The following is a 17739-nucleotide window of genomic DNA, read 5'->3' as shown; positions in this document are numbered from 1 at the left end:
ATGCTCATTATGGACTGAATTGTGTCTCTCCCCACACCCCTGCCCCCCACCAAAAAAAACAAAAAACAAAAAACAAACCTAAACCAGTTGCCATTGAGTGATTTTGACTCATGCTGACCCCACGTGTGTCAGAACCGTGTTCCACAGGATTTTCGATGGCAAATTTTTGGGAAGTAGGTCGCCAGGCCTTTCCTCTGAGATACCGCTGGATGGAGTCGAGCTGCCAACCTTTAGTTAGCGGTAAGCACATTAACCACTGCACCACCTGGGGACTCTGTCCCCCGAAAATATGTGTTGAATTCCTAGCCTTTGTACCTGCAAACATGACTGTGTTTGGAAATAGGATTTTCTTTTGTTATGTTAGTGAAGTCATACCAGTGTAAGGTGGATCCTAAACGCAATCACTTCCGAGTTATAAAGCAAGCGGAATAGACACAGAGATACATGAGGGAAGATAAACACCATGTGAAAATCATTTATAAGCCAAGGAACACCAAGAAATCAAGGAATGCCCAGGGCTACTGACAAGGAAACAATCAACTTGGCTGAGACCATGATTTGGACATTCAGCCTCCAGAACTGTGAGAAAATACATTTCTGTTCTTTAAAGCCACCCACTTGTGGTATTCGTGTTACAGCGGCACTAGGTAACTAAGATGTTTATCAGTTCTCATTTCTCACTTGACCTCTCAGTGTCCAAATGTATTCTTGGAATACACCTCCCTTGGCTTCCCTGGTACAACACTCTCTGGCTTTTCTCTTAGCTCTTGGGTCAAAGTCTCCTTTGCAGGTGCGTTTTTCTCTACCCTACCATTGATGGTTAGGGTTCTTCAAGGCCCCACCTTTTCTCGCTCCCACCCATGGCTTCTGGTTCCAGCCATACACAGAAAACTCAAAGATTTGTACCCATCCTGGACTTCTCCTTTGAACTTCAGGTCTTTATAACCTACTGTTTACTTGATATCGCTTCTTGGATGTCTCAAATTCAGCATGTCCAAGACAGAACTCTAGTAAACCCACCTCCTCCCTGGGTTTCCTGTCTTAGGAAATGGCACCACCATCCACCAGGCTGTGCCCAAAACTTAGGTGTTGTTCTTGACTCCACCCTCTCTCTCCTTCCCTATCAAGTCCTATAGATCGTATGAATCTCTTCATCTCTAGTTCTCCCCTGGCCAAGCCAGTGTCACCCTCACTTGGACCAGAGAAATAACCTCCTAACTAGCCTCCCAGCATCCACGATGTGTCCCATCAACCCACCCTCTACACTGCAGCCATCATTCATGCTACAAATATGTTCAAGCCCCTTTTACAGCCCAAGCACTGAGCACTCTTTCCAAAACAAAAATATGACACTGTCACCTCCATGCATAAAATCCTTCAATAGTTGTCTTAGTTTCCTAGCGCTGCTATAACAGAAATACCACAAATGGGTGGCCGTAAAGAACAGAAAATTATTTTCTCACAGTTCAAGAGTCTAGAAGTCTGAATTCAGGGCACCAGCTACAGGGGAAGGCTATCTCTTTCTTGGCTCTGGGGGAAGATCCTTGTCTCTTCTGTTCCTCTGTTCCTTGGTATCTTCATGTACCATCTACCTCCCCCTGTTTGTTCTTGCTCCCATATCTAATCTATACCGTTTATGACTCAGAAGTGACAGGTTTAGGACACATCCTATAGGGATATGACCTCATTAGCATAACAAAGAAAACCTGTTCCCAAATGGGATTAAATCCACAGGTATAAGGGTTAGGATTCCAACACGTTTTGGACAGGAAGGGGCACAATTCAACCCATAACAATAGTTTTTCTTGCTCTTAGAATTAAAGACATGTTTTCTTAACAGGACTCAGGCCTGCAACATCTGGCTCACGCACACCTTTCTGGCCTCCTCTTTCACCATGCTTCTCCTCTGAACTCTCATGGTGGGTAGAGCTGCCCTTCACCACCCAGCATTCCCTTTGGAGAGTGCACTGTTTCAGTGACAACTGCCCAAGGAGACGCTAAGCCTCCTGAAGGCAAGAGCTCTGACTGAATCTTTGGCTGTCTCCCCCACTTGGCATGTGTTGGGCACTTAGAATCCATTCCTGGTTTGAGATCCCAGCCACATTTTTACTTTGGAATCGGAGGGCCTTTGTGTTTTGTGGTTACAATGAATACCCTTCTTTGCCTCACTCAGCTGCCAATCATAGGAAGGTGGGCAGGAGCGACGTCGTGGAGAATGGCTCCTTTTTTCCTGCCTTTTGCCGGTTTGCAGGTAGATTTGACCTTGTGTTCCCAAATCATCTTTGATGTTGGCTCAAAACATCCCTCTCCCCACAACCCTTCCAGGCTAATGCATCAGAGTCAAAACTGGAGTCCTTTAGCCGATTTTCCAAACTTGATCACTGCCATCTCCCCGACCCTGAACAGATGAAATCAGGGGTGCTATTTTCTTCCCCTTCCTTTTCAGCTCTCTCAGAGAATGGGGCTGGCTTTGGTGAATACTGTCTCTTTTAATATTCCCTTTCATATGAGCTTGGCTTACCCAGATTAACATATTTCATTAAAGGCTCTCTCTCCCTTTCTTCATCAAAGGGTTTATGATGCAAATATTCTTCTTAAAAAATAGGGAAGCGGCTGGGGAGATGTCAGTGCCTTCTAGTCTGCGGGCTGCTCGCTGAGAGGGGATCGGGAGTCTGGTTTTTCTAGAGGCACGTTCAGTGCAGAGGGGGAGCACTTGGACAAATGCCACATCTGGAGCATTTAGCTGCCTGCACTGGGAAACAAATCATTCCCCGGCTCGGTTTTCTCTGTACATCACGGCCCTGAGCCCCACATGATGGCCTCTTTGTGCATGGAGAGTAGGTTCTCTGGGTCACAGGGACAGCTCACATCGTCACACCACCAGTCCCTCTCATAGTCACACTTCTGCTTACTCCACAGTGGCTAGCACAGCCCCCACACCAGCTCGCACCATGGCGCTGCCTTTCGGCCTTGGAGGCCATCCTCGAAGAATCCATCCCTGCTCCTTGCTTGGGGAACAGAGGCAAAATTTGGTGTCTGCATTTTTAAATCTGCATAGCGCCATCTGATAGATTTGTGTGGATGGTGCTATTTATCATTCAGCTCTTATGTATTATTACTCTGCTGCCCGGGGCCAGGGAAAGTCAGGGTGAGTGGGATGGTTTAGAGAGGGCAGATTCGGTCATTTCCCTTGGAAAATTAACACCATGAGCAAAAACATGGCAGAAAGTCTGGCAAAGGCACAGTTAGAGCAAAGAATGACATCAGGAGCAGATGGTCCACGTCAGGATGGGTACACTCTGGGGCAAGAGGAAGAGGAGAAGGCAAGCAGAGATCCAGGATGGGAACTGGGAAAGGGTCCAGAGATATGCCAGGCTCTGTGGTGGGTAGCTCCACCTTAGTTATCACACCCATCTCATTTTATGACCACCCTGAGAATTGGGTGTGATGGCGTCCATTTTCTAGATAAAGAGATGCGCAAAGAGGGGATGTAACTTGCTAGGGATCACGCAGCTCGAGAACTTGGTCAAGCCAAGTCTACTGCTTTGAGAATAGTTTTCGGTCCCCTATCCCACAGATGCAGAGAGAGGCCTGCTTAGACACACCACACACAAGCACGCACACTCACACTTGCACGCATGCGCTCACCACTCCTTTCAGTCACCCTTCTGTTCCCTTGGATACCTTTTCCAGTTCTTATGTAATACAGTTAGTGGTGTATTACACTTGATTCGATAGTGCTTTGTAATGCTTCTGAAAGTGTGTGTGTGTGCGTGCGCGCGCGCATGTATGTGTTCTCACTCCAACTGCATTGTAAGCTCCAAGGGCAACATTCTGTCTCCTATTTCTTTTTCTTTCCCTACCACATGGCTGGTGCATGATTCTGCAAAAAAAAAAAAAAAAAAAAAATTGGCAGTACATGTTGCTGACTGACAGACACATAGATTTCAGTCTGCAGGCTGCACAGGACTACGAATTGCCACATGGAGTATCTGAGTCAGAAGCGGGGGAAAGGAACTTCCATTTACTCAGGGTTTACACCAGCCTGTGCTAGCTGCTTTATCCTCCTTCATCCTTAACACCAACCTGTGAGGCTGCCATTGCCATGAGGAAGTGGGGCTCTGCCCATGGCCTTTGCCTGGCTCCAGTGATAACTCCCTGCAGTTCTCACGGAAGCAGCGTTTGGTAAAGCCATTGTGGGCAACAGAGGAGGCTGGGGGACTCCTTTACTAAACCACCCAGCATGCAACAGATGCCTGTCTGGCTGGGCTAGTCTGGAGCGGCCCCACCCAAAGGCAAGGGCAAGCTGGCTTCTTGGTGCTCTTGATTCTTGCTTTTCTAAAGGTGCAAAGACCATGTTGAAGGGAGAGTCTGAGGCTGAACTTTCATCATGCCCCCTCTAGTACCACCCATCTGTCAGTTTGTTGTACTGTGGTGGCTTGTGTGTTGCTATGACCAGAAGCTAAGCTACTGGTATTTCAAATACCAGCCGGGTCACTGTCATGGATTGAATTGTGCCCCTGCAAAGTCTCTCAACATAGCTGGTCCATGATTCTCAGTATTGTGTGACTCTCCAACATTTTATGTGATTGTCCACCACTTTATATGATTTTCCTATATGTTGTAAATCTCATCACTATGATGTAATAAGATGGAGTAGCAGCAGTTATATTGACGAGGCCTACAAGATTAAGTAGTGTCTTAAGCCAATCTCTTTTGAGATATAAAAGAGAGAAGCAAGCAGGGAGATATGGGGACCTCATACCACCAAGAAGGCAGCTCCAGGAGCAGAGCTTGTCTTTTGGACCTGAGCTTCCTGCACTGAGATGCTCCCAGACCACGGAAAGACTTATGACAAGGACCTTCCTCTAGAGCCGACAGAGAGAGAAAGCCTTCCCCTGGAGCTGGCGCCCTGAATTCAGACTTCTAGCCTAGTGGACTGTGAGAGAATAAACTTCTCTTTGTTAAAGCCATCCACCTGTGGTATTTCTGTTATAGCAGCACTAGATGACTAAGACAGTCACCTATGGACAGGTTTCAGGGGAGCTTCCAGACTAAGACAGACTAGAAAGAAAGGCCTAGCGATGTACTCCCAAAAATCAGCCAATGAAAACCCTGTGGATAACAACAGAGTATTATCTGATAGAGTGCTGGAAGCTGACGCAGGACCAGGCATCGTTCTGTTCTGTACTATATGGGTTTGCCCGGAGTCAGTGGAGACTAGACACAACTAAAAACAACAAATCTGCCTACCCCTCCTGGCATTCTAGGTTCTGGGATGGGGTATGATAGTTCCTAATCCTGCCTGGGGATTTGGGGAGGGGGTTACAGGAAGATGTGGACATGCTGTGAAAATAGCGTCTTCCCTGCCTGCCTCTTCTCCGGCTCTGCTCTCCGGATGTGTGATGTTCTCAGCTTTGCCCTGCTGAGCAGTGCCCCTGGAAAGGTTTCCACACATTAGAGTGGTCAGTGAAGGGGGAGTGGGCAGGGAGACAGTTAACCAGGAGCAGGGTGGGAGAGGGTGCCAGGGAGAGCCCAAGCATCCACCACCACCCCCAGATGTGAGCAGAGCCTGTCAAACATATCAGCCCTCAGAGACAGCACAGCCCCACCTGAAGGCGAGGGCAAGGACCAGCTGGCTTCTCAGTGCTCTTGATCCTTGTTTTTCTACAGGTGCAAAGACCTTGTTGAAGAGAGTCTGCGGCTGTGCTTTGAGCTTTCATCATGCCCCTCTAGCACCACCCATCGGCCAGTTTGTTGTGCTGTGCTGGCTGGTGTGTTTTGGGCTGGGGAAGAACAGTTCCTTATCCCGTCTGGGGATCTAGAGAGATGGTGCCTGCACCACCAGGTGGAGATGTTGGCCTACATGCCTGCCCCTTCCTGTTTGACTCCTGGGTGGCTTTTGTCCAGCTCCAGGAAGTCCTAAGATGTGAGATGGACACAGTCCGCTGTCCTTTCCTCTCTGTGCCCTTTTTCTCCTCTAGGGCCCTGCTGCTCATCCCATCTCCCCAGCTGCACAGCCACGGCCACCCTCTTGCTCATCTCTTGGGTACCAACCCCTTCGACTCATGTCCATCCTTCACAGAGGCGCCCAGTGAATCTTTCTAAGGTGCCATTTTGCTCCAGTCACTCTCTGGGAGCTCAAACACAGCTAGGGGTTCTGAATTACGTTCCCCAACACTGTAAAAGCTCATCCTAAAGGCCTCCCCTACAAGCTTGCCCCAAAGCACATTTTAAGCCTTCTTTCCCATGAAGTGTGTTCATGAATCCTATGCTAGACTACTTGCCATTCCCTGGAGGGCACGGTATCCTTACTTGTGCCGAATCCTTCCCCATTCCCTGAGAACTTGGCCCATCGCCTTTTGATTTTCAAGACCCAGCTTAATGCCACATCTCCAAGGGATCAGAGAGATGTCTTTCCTGACTACCCTGTCGGCAGCAGCCCCTTCTCCGCTCAGAGCCCATTTTCCTGCACTCAGGGTGATCTCCTGGATGGCTGGATGGCTCTGATTGCGAACGGACTGTTTTTCCCAAGTGGACTGTAAGCTCTTTTTTTTTTTTTTTAATTTTTTTTATTGTGCTTTAAATGAAAGTTCACAATTCAAGTTAGTTTCTCATACAAAAACTTATACATTGTTATGTGACCCTAGTTGCTCTCCCTACAATGTGACAGTACACTCCTTCTGTCTACTCTGCATTTCCCATGTCCTTCAACCCGCTCCTGTCCCCCTCTGCCTTCTCATCTTGCCTCCAGACAGGAGCTGCCCACATAGTCACATATGTCTACTTGAGCTAAGAAGCACACTCGTTGCCGGTATCATTTTATGTCCTATAGTCCAGTCTAATCTTTGTCTGAAGAGTTGGCTTCCAGAATGGTTTTAGTTTTGGGCTAATGGAGAGTCTGGGGGTCATATCCTCTGGGGTCCCTCCAGTCTCAGTCAGGCCATTCAGTCTGGTCTTTTTACTAGAATTTGAGGTCTGCATCCCGCTGCTCTCCTGCTCCATCAGGGATTCTGTGTTGTATTCCCTGTCAGGGCAGTCATTGGTGGTAGCCGGGCACCACCTAGTTCTTCTGGTCTCAGGCTGATGGAGTCTCTGGTTGATATGGCCCTTTCTGACTCTTGGGCTAATATTTTCCTTGTGTGTTTGGTATTCTTCATTCTCCTTTGCTCCAGGTGGGTTGAGACCAACTGATGCATCTTAGATGGCTGCTTGCTAGCTTTTAAGACCCCAGACTCCACTCACCAAAGTGGGATGCAGAACGTTTTCTTAATATACTTTGTTATGCCGATTTGGACTGTAAGCTCTTGATGTTAGGGTTCTGCTTCGTAGAAACCTGTATCAAAGATGACCAACCCGATGTCTAAGACTGAGTTGCTTCCCAAGATATGCTTTACTGTGTCTCACTTCAATTCACTCAACACATATTTGCTGAGCATCTCCCATGTGGCCAGGCCCTGCGCCAGGCACTGGGAATACAACAGGGAATAGGACATGGAAAGGACAGACAGACAGTCAGACAGTGACCAGGTGCTGTGCTAAGTCGGAAAAGAGAGGTCTGGAAGGCGTCAGGAGAAAACAAAACCTCAGATCTAACTGAGACCTGCAGTATGAATTGGAGCTGGCCAGGGAGGGGAACTGAGGAGGGTTGAAGTCTTCAGGCTTGCTTTGGTGTTGTTCTACTTAATTTTATTTTTATTTATTGTAGTATATATATCAAAAAAGCCCGTTGTCATTGAGTTGATTCTGACTCATAGCAACCCTATAGGACAGAGTAGAACTGCCCCATAGAGTTTTCAAGGTGGATTCAAACTGCTGACCTTTTGGTTAGCAGCTGTAGCCCTTAACCACTACACCACCAGGGTTTTCTGCATGTATATCACAACATTTGCCATTTTTTAAATTAATTTTTATTAAGCTTCAAGTGAACATTTACCATTCCAATCAGTCTGTCACATGTAAGTTTACATACATCCTACTCCCTTCTCCCACTTGCTCTCCCCCTATTGAGTCAGCCCTTTCAGTCTCTCGTTTCGTGCCAATTTTGCCGTCTTCCCTCTTTCTCTATCTTCCCATCCCCCCTCCAGTCAAGAGTTGCCAACACAGCCATTTTTATTTTTATATTATTTTGAAATGCTAATGCAAGCTTATGGTATTGCAACTAAAAGGTACAAAAGAGCCCAGAACTAGAGGTGCATTTTCCCTCACTGCTGCCTTGAAGTTACCCAGGTTCCCTCTCAGAGGCAAACCCTCATTGCCTGTTTCTCAGGGCACCTTCCAGAGACAGTCAACGCACATACAAACGTGAGCACCCGCAGCTCTTTTTTGGCTTGGCTCATTCTCCAGTCCTCTTGTCCCTCCTTGCTATTCCTGCTGCCCAACTGTGGGGCCCTACCACTCGTTCCCCAGAGGCCTAAACACCCACTGACCCCCTGCCTCCTGGTGCTTCACAGTGGCAGGGCAGCCTCATAGGAGCTGTCTGGGAAGGCTTCCGGAAGGAGGAGGAGATAGATCTCAGCCTGTCCAGGGACTCCCAGGCCCTAACAACCTGTTCTTGGGGAGGTCCAGCTTTCTGACCCCCACTCTAAATGTGGAGTGCTCAGATGACCCAGCCAAACTCATGATGTCTCTGGTCCAATAGAGATAGTCCACTACCCCCAGATGCAGGGCCTTTAAACTTTTAAATATCAAAGCACCCTTTCAGACCTTGGCCCAGGAACAATCCTGGAAGCAAAGAGCTGACACCCCCTCACATCAACTAGGAATCTCTCCTGCACACTGGTCAGTGTCTTCCCTGGATGAGCAGCCTGAGGCCCCAGGGGCTGTCTCACCCAGTGGGGCACTGGCAGGGTATGTGGCACCGGGCCTTGCTCAGCAGAACCTGCCCCTCCTGACCCAGCACCTACCTGATTTGTTCTTGTATTCGATGTCGAAGCCTGTGATGATGCTGTTCCCATCAAATCGCTGAGTCCAGCGCAGGTTCATGCTCCGGGCCTTCACCTCCCGGATCTCTAGCTCTGGGGGATCAGGGGGCTCTGGGGTGTGGTAGGGGGAGAGGTAGTAGTGAGGATGCTAGCAGAGAGCTTTCTCCTAGAGAGGATCAGGGCTCTGCTGCACCCCTAGGGGTTGGTGTCACCTGGCCTAGCCAAGGTTTCTGGAGCCCTGGGGTCTGGACAAGGTGGGGGTGAGGGGAGGCCCAGCGATAGGGCTCCAGGAAGAGGAGGGCAGCTTGGTCTCCTGCCTTGTTTCCCTCTCTTCCTAGCTGGGAGAGGGCAGGCCCTTTTCTTAGGGATTCCTCAGAGCTTTTTTCCCCCATTAAGAGTACCCAGATTTTTCCAGCTTGATTTTCCCTTCCCATACCTCCCCAGGAGTCTGAGCCCATGAACCAGTCCTCCCATTTCTAGAACTGGTAATGGACCCTGCTGGGGCCATAGCCTTTGCAAATCTTTGCTGTCTGAAGTATCTTGGAAAGGCCCTTCTCTCCCCACCCTGGGCAGGAGGGACGGTGGAGGGACACTTTTCCCCAGAAGGCCATTTCCTGTCATCTTCCACCATGGTGCAGGCCTTGTCCCTGCTACTGGAGGTGGAGTTAGCTGTGGGCACCTGGGTCTCTGGGGAAGCAGCCTGGGAACCGTGGGGCAGTGGATACCTTGCACAGTGAGCTGGATCAAGCCCCGGTCCTCTCCATAAGAGTTGATGGCATGGCAGCTGAAGAACACAGAGTCCCCACGGTCAGCTGGCTTGAGCTGGGAGAGGGCCAGCAGGAGGACAGGGAGAGAAGAAGGAAACAGGGAGAGTCTTTTAGAGCTAGTGGCTGAAGGGGGCCCACTCAAGGCGGGATCGGCAGGCCACCTTGTTCTGGGAGGGGGGCCCACGGGGGGCTTTGTCAATGGCTCCTGTTCCCAGTGTGTTCTGGGGATGGAAGCCTGGAACCCACCCAGGGAGGGACTAAGGAATTCCAGATGGGAGGGAGAGGATGAGGGGGTCCCAGGAGGGAGGGAGGGGCTGAGGGGTCCCAGGAGGGATGGAGGGGCTGAGGGGTCCCAAGAGAGAGGGAGGGGCTGAGGGGTCCACACAGTTAATGGCTGTGTGTGTGGCTATCAGGGAGGAGATCCAGTGAGACTCTAAGACAGAGAGTCCTGAACGGAGAAGGGAAATAGTGACAGAGGAGGAAAGAGGAGATACTTTTTTGGGTGTGGAAGGGGCTCCCCAGCAGCCCCATTTACCTGGGCACAGATGTAACAGTTCAGGGTGCCCACTCTCTGAGAGTTGGGGTCCACCTGGGGCTGGGGGTGGGCGCTCACCTTCAGCGTGGACACAACCTCATCGCCGTTGTCCTTGGTGGCAATGGCATACCGCATGACACGGTCAGGATCGATGACTGTGTCTCCCTTCTCCCAGCGGATGATGATGGGCCGCTCACCCCGTGCCGTGCAGTTCAGCTCCTTGGCGTGGCCCTTGATGGCGATGGTGGTGTTGGGGTGAGAGGTGATCATGGCTGGAACTGGGGGAGGGGAGGAGGCGCCTGAGGCCGCAGTCAGGGTCAGGAGCAGAAGCCAGCGGTGGGTGGGGGGAGGGTACGTGTCCTGCGCAGAAGCCCCGCCCCAGGCAGCCCCTCTGTCCCCTGACTCCCCCCCACTACAGAGTACCTCAGCCTCCTGGAGAGGGTTTAATGAAGCCTGAGAGCAGACTGTAGGAAACCCTACCTGTCTGTCCCCTTCTTTCTCCTCCCCAGCCATGATTGGGGCAACATCTCTCTACAGCTCCCCCCCGCAAAAAAACAAACAAAAACAAAACCAAACCCATTGCCATCTGGTCAATTCCGACTCATAGCAACCCTACAGAACAGAGTAGAACTGCCGCCATAGGATTTCCAAGGAGCAGCTGGTGGATTTGAACTGTTGACCTTTTGGTTAGCAGCCAGCTCTTAACCACTTTGCCACCAGGGCTCCCTCTCTACGCCAGGGGTTCTTATATTCCATGGACCCTTCTGGTAAAGCCAGTGGACCCTACCTCAGAAAAATATTTTTAAATACACTAAATAAAAAAAAAATACAACTGATTATATTGAAATACAGTTATACAAATATCAAACACATTAAAAAGCAAACTTGTGATACAGTATATCACGAATCAATATATGTTCTTTTCGATCACTGTTTATGAAATCTAGGAGTGATGTCCCTGGATGGGGCAGTTAACGGTTCAACAGTGGAGACCATTCCGTAGCAACTGGTTTAGCGGGTCTTACAGTCACCATCTGATGTTACCATGATTTTGTAACAGTGATGAGCATACATCCTATTTTGAGATCTCTGCAACAACCGTGATATGACATGAAAATATCTGGATTGCTACTGGTGATAGTCATAGGTACTGCTGGTGCTGCTGCGCTTTGTCGTTATGCTCAAAATGGAAGGAAATGCTAAATTTAAGTTAGGTTAGTGAAGTAAAGACGTAACTTTTTCCCTCTCCAAATTCATGGGCCATCCCCCACCCCCAATCTTATCCATGGATCTCCTAGGGATCCCAGGTTGAAAACTCTGTTCTACAGAATTGGGGCCCCTACTTCCTGTCTACATTTAAGACTGTCTCTACAGGGGTCATCTTCTTTAGTCTCCTGGTTCTGGGCAGCAGGTCCCTTCCAAAGAGCTGAGAAACCCCAAACCCTAGGTGGCATCATCACAATTAATTTTTCCCAAGCAGAGCTAACAAGCGATGCCCCCATCCCCACCACGGACTGAGAAAATCACCACGAAACAACCAAGGACCTGGATGGTCATCAGGAGGCCCCTCCCACTGCCGTAAGGAGAAGCATCTCTCTCACTGACCCCTCCCCTGGGCCTGAGCACCCAGGAGAGGGTGGAGCAGGGGTTGTCCCTTCTGTCACTGAAGCCCTGTCCCCTTTTTCTCCATCCAGTTCAACAAACACTCATTGGGCACCTATGCCATTCCCTGGCACCATGCCAGGTTGGGGAATACACATGACAACGAGACACAGTCTTTGCCTCCTGGGTGCCTGTTATTCCAGGAGAAGGGGGCAGGAGGGGGAGGGGAAGACGCGTGCATGGCCGACATGAGTATGAGAAGATCTGATGGGTGTTCCTGGAGGCATTAGGAGAAATTGATTTTGACGGAGGGGTTTCTGGAAAGACACCATCCATTCATTCATCTAGCATTTATTGAGTGCCTAAAAAAAAAGTTTTTTTTTTTACTATGTGCTGTAGTGGTTAAGTGCTATGGCTGCTAACTAAAAAAGGCGGTGGTTCAAATCCACCGAGCGTTCCTTGGAAACTCTATGAGGCAGTTCTGCTCTGTCCTGTAGGGTTGCTATGAGTTGGAATCAACTCTACAGCCCTGGGTTTTACTATGTACCAGGCCTCATGCTAGGTTCTGGAGCTAAACAGTGACAGGGAGAAGCATGACCTGTGACGTCAGGGAGTTTCACTCTAGTGGTGAGAGGAGACAAGAAAACTAGTAATTGCAGTAAAGCCTGGCAAGGACTGTGCTAGGAGAGTACACAGTGTTTGTCATTTTCGCCATTTAGGTGGGTGAACAGAGGAAAGGGTACCCTGGACAGTGGAACCTGCCTGAGCAAAGGCTCAGAGGCAGGAATAAGAGGGGCAGATCCCAGAAAGGTAAGTGGTCTGGTGCAACCGATAGGACTGTCCTCATCTTCCCTTTCCTGGGAAAACCTGCCTCTCAGAGTACAGGGCCCAGTCACTCTCGCCCTGGGAGGGATGCCCTTTAGCCATCCTGGAGTACATAAATGGTGGGGAGGGGTCTGGGCTTGGCAGCAAGAATCAGACAATACTCCCCTCCATTTGGGGGAGGACCCCCTCCTCACATTGAAATTTTCAGAGTAGAGACCCAGCTTCCCATATCCCCATAGCTGGCCTGGTTTGGCAACAGCTCAAAGAGGTGTGCTGTCTTCTCTCTCCTCTCCTCTGCACTCCCTCACCCCTGCCCCTACCCCCTCGCCCCATGTTCTTGCTTCACTTCAGTGGCTGATCCCTTTCCTTCTCTCCCAGTGTCCTCAGGATTTCCTTCTCCTCCTGTTTTAAAGGCTTGCTCAGACGAAGTTCTTCCCAGCCAGCTCTCCAGGGACATTAGACTTTTAAGGACAAATAAGCCTTTGAAGAAAGGAAGGATGCCACAGAGCCGTAACAGTGTGACCTGAGACACCAATCGGGGTGCAAAGGCATTTGGAATAGCTGTGGGGGAATTAAGGGTTTTTTTTGGCTCCCTGAAGTCACACCAAACAGCCAGCTACCTCCACTGCTTCCTTGTCAGGCGGGTTGTAATGCTGAGGACAGCCCTGGCCCTTGCACCAGTCCCTCAGCCTGTTCCCCAGCCTGAGCTCATCAAATAATGAAGCAGATAAATTTTGTAATGCACGGCGTTACACCAGGAAATACAATAAAACACGAAAGACAAATAACTAGGTGCAAGTTATAATGAAGAAAAAGCCTGCAGTCAGAGACATCCGAGTATGAATTATTGACTAAGGTTTTACACTCTCAAGGATGTGCGGAGGAATATTTTTCCATCAAAGATTTGCATAATTCACTCGTATAAACCTGCGTAGAATACAGAGTAAGATTTTACATCAACAAGTCGGGCCTTGCATTGCAGATGCTTCATTTTAACTGGAGAACTGAAATGCAAGGGTTGGGGTGGAGGGAGAGGCACGTGGGCTGTTTCTGCTGGTTCCACAGGGAATGAGTCAGTGGGCTGGGGACTGGAATCCCTGGGCAGCTTGGCCCTGAGGCCTTCCTTGCTCCTGAGAGGCGATGCTGATGCCACAGAGGAGTTGGGGATGTTTGGGCAGAGGGCTGTGTGTGTCAGAGGGTGTAGGGACAGGTCAAGTCTCAGCACAGATCAGAGTCCAGAGGAAGGAGGGACAACGAAGAGTCCTTCTTTAACACGGTTATTTCAAAGCTCTGCACCAGAGTGAGAAGCCAGCAGTGCATCCCTGTCCTGCTTTCCAAGTAGGGCTGCACTAGCCTGTGTGCAAATTATAAGGCAGCAGATTCAGTCTGGTGCATCACTCATCCCCTTGGCTGTGTACCTGTCAGCAGTGTACAACCTGTGCATCCATACATGCTGGTACCACCTCAGGGAGCTTGCCTTCTCAATCAGCTGTGTTCAGAGAGATAGCCACATGGGCAGCCAGAGACAGCGGGGCCTCCAGAGATCCTGGACAGGACTCAGAGTCCACTGGCCCCTCGGCCCTGCATAACAACCATGCCGGGGGCTTGGGGCGGGCTTCCTTCACACTCCCACCAGCTGGCTGCTAATCATGGCAATGAACACCACATGTCACAACCCCTTTACAGTCTCTCTCTTCATGTGCTCTCTTTACAGACCCTCAGCTCAGGGCCAGCTCAGGGGAGGCCACCCATGGGGAAGGGGAGACAGCTCTTGTCCCTCCACCCCACACAACCCACTCGAAGGGCCTGGTGGCCAGGAAGGCTTGGTTTCTATTTCTGTCTCTACCAGCTATGTGGCCTTCAATGCAGTATGCTTCACTTCTCTGAGCCTCAGGTGCATGGCTTGTAACGTGAAGACATCTACATCTACCCTGCAGAGTTGTTACAAGGACAAAATGAGTCTGCATGTGTAAAGGGCTTGCCATGCAACGACTGCTCAAGACCCCTGGGTTCTATTCCCACCCCTGGCGGCAGTAGTGGTTCAGTGTTAGAATTCTCACCTTCCATTCAGGAGACCTGGGTTCGATTCCCAGCCAAGGCACCTCATATACAGCCATCGTGTCAGTGGGGGCTTATGTGTTTCTATGAGGCTAAGTGGATTTCAGTGGAGCTTCCAGAGTAAGATGAACTAGGAAGAAAGGCCTGGCTATCTCCTTTCTAAAATAAGCCAATGAAAACCTATGGGTCACAAGGGTCCGGTCCACAACCAATCATGGGGGCTCAGGACCCGGCAGTGTTTTGTTTCGTTGTGCACGTGGTCACTATGAGCCAGGGGCAGACTCAAGGGCAGCTAACAAAAGCATTTCTGCCCCCCAAGGTTCTCTTGTCTGTCTCTTGTTGCAAGGAAAATCCAAACAAAAACCAAACCCAGTGCCGTCGAGCTGATTCCGACTCATAGCGACCCTATAGGACAGAGTAGAGCTGCCCAGTTGAGTTTCCAAGGAGTGCCTGGCGGATTTGAACTGCCGACCCTTTGGTTAGCAGCCGTAGCACTTAACCACTACACCACCAGGAAAGCCTCTGATAAAACGCGTACCCCCAAGTTATTGGCTGAAGATGCTGCTTGTCAGGTTATTCCACCCAATCACAGAAGCCTAGAGTTGCAAAGCCCGGTTAAAAGTTCAAGGTAGTTGCCACTAGCCACTTGTGGCTATTAAGCATGTGTGGTTAGCCCTAATCGAGATGTAATCATAAAATACACACTGGATTTCAGAAACTTAGCAGGAAAAAAAATGTACACTCTCTCACTAATAATTTTTATATTGATTAAAGTTAATATTTTAGATACATTGGGTTAAATATAGTATTACGTGTTTCCACTTTTTTAAACACATGAGGACTGGAAAATTTTAAAATACACATGCGGCTCACATTATATTTCCATTGGATGGCACTGGTTTAGATCATCTATGAGGATCACTCCCTTTACAAATGAAGAAACTGAGGCCGCCCAAGGTCACCCTGCTAGTAAACAAAGTGCATTTTAAAAAATGATGGATGGTTTGGTGGCTCTCAAAAACTTAAACATAAAATTACCACCCTCCCCCCCAAAAAACCCACTGGCGTTGAGTTGATTCCGACTCACTCATAGAGACCCTATAGGACAGAGTAGAACTGTCCCTTAGAGTTTCCAAGGAGCGCCTGGCGGATTCGAACTGCCGACCTTTTGGTTAGCAGCCATAGCACTTAACCACTAGGCCAGCAGGGTTTCCTTAAAAAAATTACTACATGACCCAGTAATTCCACTCCTAGGTATATACCCAAAAGAACTGAAAGCAGGAACACAAACATATACTTGTACACCATGTCCATAGTAGCACTATTCACTATAGCCAAACGGTGAAAACAGCCCAGATGTTCACCAATGGATGACTGGATACAGAAAAGGTGGTGTATATACATGATGGAACACCGCTTAGCCATAAAGAGGAACAAGATACATGTTGCAATGTCGATGGACCTCCAAAACATTATGGTAAGTGAAAGAAGCCAGACACAAAAGGTCACATATTATATGATTCCATTTCTATGAGACATCCAAACTAACCCAGAACAGATAAATTCATAGAGACAGAACACAGATTGGTAGTTGTCAGGGACTGAGGGGAGCGGCCAATGGAGAGAAGCTGCTTAATGAAGACAGGGTTTTACTTCGCAGTGATGGAAACAGAGGCAGTGGCTGTACAACACCGTGAATATGCTAAACGCCAGAATCGTTCACTTTAAAATGGTTCTGAGACTTTTACCTCAATAAATCAGTTTTTTTTTTTTTAAAGAAGACAGGTGGGAGAAAATAACTCTTAACACGAAAAGCTATGATGGTGAAAGGTGAGGCCCTGGGAGAACTATTTCACTCCTCAAAGCCACCTGCCCAGTTCTTTAGGGCTAGGAATTGCAGGTTCCAGGACACCCCTTAAACATGAAATCATATGCTTGATGAGGACATTGACAAGCTGAAGTATGACCAGGCAGTTGGCAGACTTAAAACTGCACCATTTGAAGAGTAGCTGAAAACTGGGACTGTGTAACCTGGGGGCAGGAGGGGACAGGGCACGAGAGCCCCCTGTCATGGGGGAAGGGCAAACCTCCTTGTTGGCCTAGGATGAACTTTTCTAGTAGTTTTCACTGTTCGGGGAAGGGCTGCAGTGGGAGGCCATAAGCCGCCTGCACCTCAACCCAGGGTACCACACAGCAGATCCAGGTGAGGCCTGGTTCTAGGCCCCTCGTCTATGGGCCCCTGGGGGTGTCTGGGTCTCTTTTGTGGAGAGAGGGAAAGGTAGTCTGGGGAATGGGGCTCCCTGTCTAGGGAGGTGATTCTGTGGGGCCACATATTCTTCACTTGGCATACAGGAGGAGTCTTCAGCCCCTCTGTCCTGTGCAAGAAGCAGGAAGCCCTTTATGCCTCCTCTCCCGGCCCCATATGGTCTTTCTGCCCACAAACGGAGAACTCCAAAACAGTGCCCCACCCCAGGCCCTACCCCAGCCTCCAAGGGCCGTGGCACCTCCTGTGTCCACACACGGGGACCTCAGCCTCTGGGCTGCTGTCTAGCTGCATTTAGGAGGCAGTCGAAAAAAAAAAAATTTTTTTTTTTTCTCCTAATGGAGGGCAGCCCTGGGCAGCAGGTGCCCCGCCCCATCGCTCTCCTCTTTCCTCCGCTCCCACTTGCTTCTTGCTCTGAACCACAAGGTCTCTCCGCTCCACTGAATCGCAGTAATAAACACGATTGAACCCTCACTGCACAGGGACCCTGCTGTGCCCAGCGGGCTTTCTGGGCTGAAGGCGGACCCCAAGAGTTCCCTAGAGAGATGGTCACCTGCAATCACCTGCAGGAGTGCAGGTCTAGACACATGTGCAAGTGTATATACACACACACATACATGCCCTAACAGGCAGTCACCCTCAGCCCACACTGACACGCTAACCGTAAACCTACACATGGTGTCACACACCATAACCTGACGCTACTGTCAACCCACAGACAATTCCCTAATGTGGTTGTCTAATACCCACCTTCTCACACCTTTG

The 17739-nt window shown here is 49.5% G+C and overlaps 1 protein-coding gene across 1 annotated transcript in view; it reads right to left on the bottom strand.

The window, feature by feature from the left end:
* The window catches only part of DSCAML1 (DS cell adhesion molecule like 1), a 418105-nt gene that overhangs the window by 60559 nt on the left and 339807 nt on the right, over positions 1-17739 (bottom strand). The window contains exons 12-14 of the mRNA XM_064269007.1: positions 10305-10504; positions 9650-9746; positions 8907-9035 (exon numbers count right to left, since the gene is read on the bottom strand). Coding sequence (XP_064125077.1) covers positions 8907-9035; positions 9650-9746; positions 10305-10504 — 426 coding nt within the window. The remainder of the gene's footprint in view (positions 1-8906; positions 9036-9649; positions 9747-10304; positions 10505-17739) is intronic.

This window comes from Loxodonta africana, chromosome 15 (assembly GCF_030014295.1).
Source record: "Loxodonta africana isolate mLoxAfr1 chromosome 15, mLoxAfr1.hap2, whole genome shotgun sequence".
NCBI classification, from domain to species: Eukaryota; Metazoa; Chordata; class Mammalia; order Proboscidea; family Elephantidae; genus Loxodonta; species Loxodonta africana.
The sequence above is the reverse complement of the archived record's forward strand: the minus strand, read 5'-3'. Positions and strand labels throughout refer to the sequence as shown.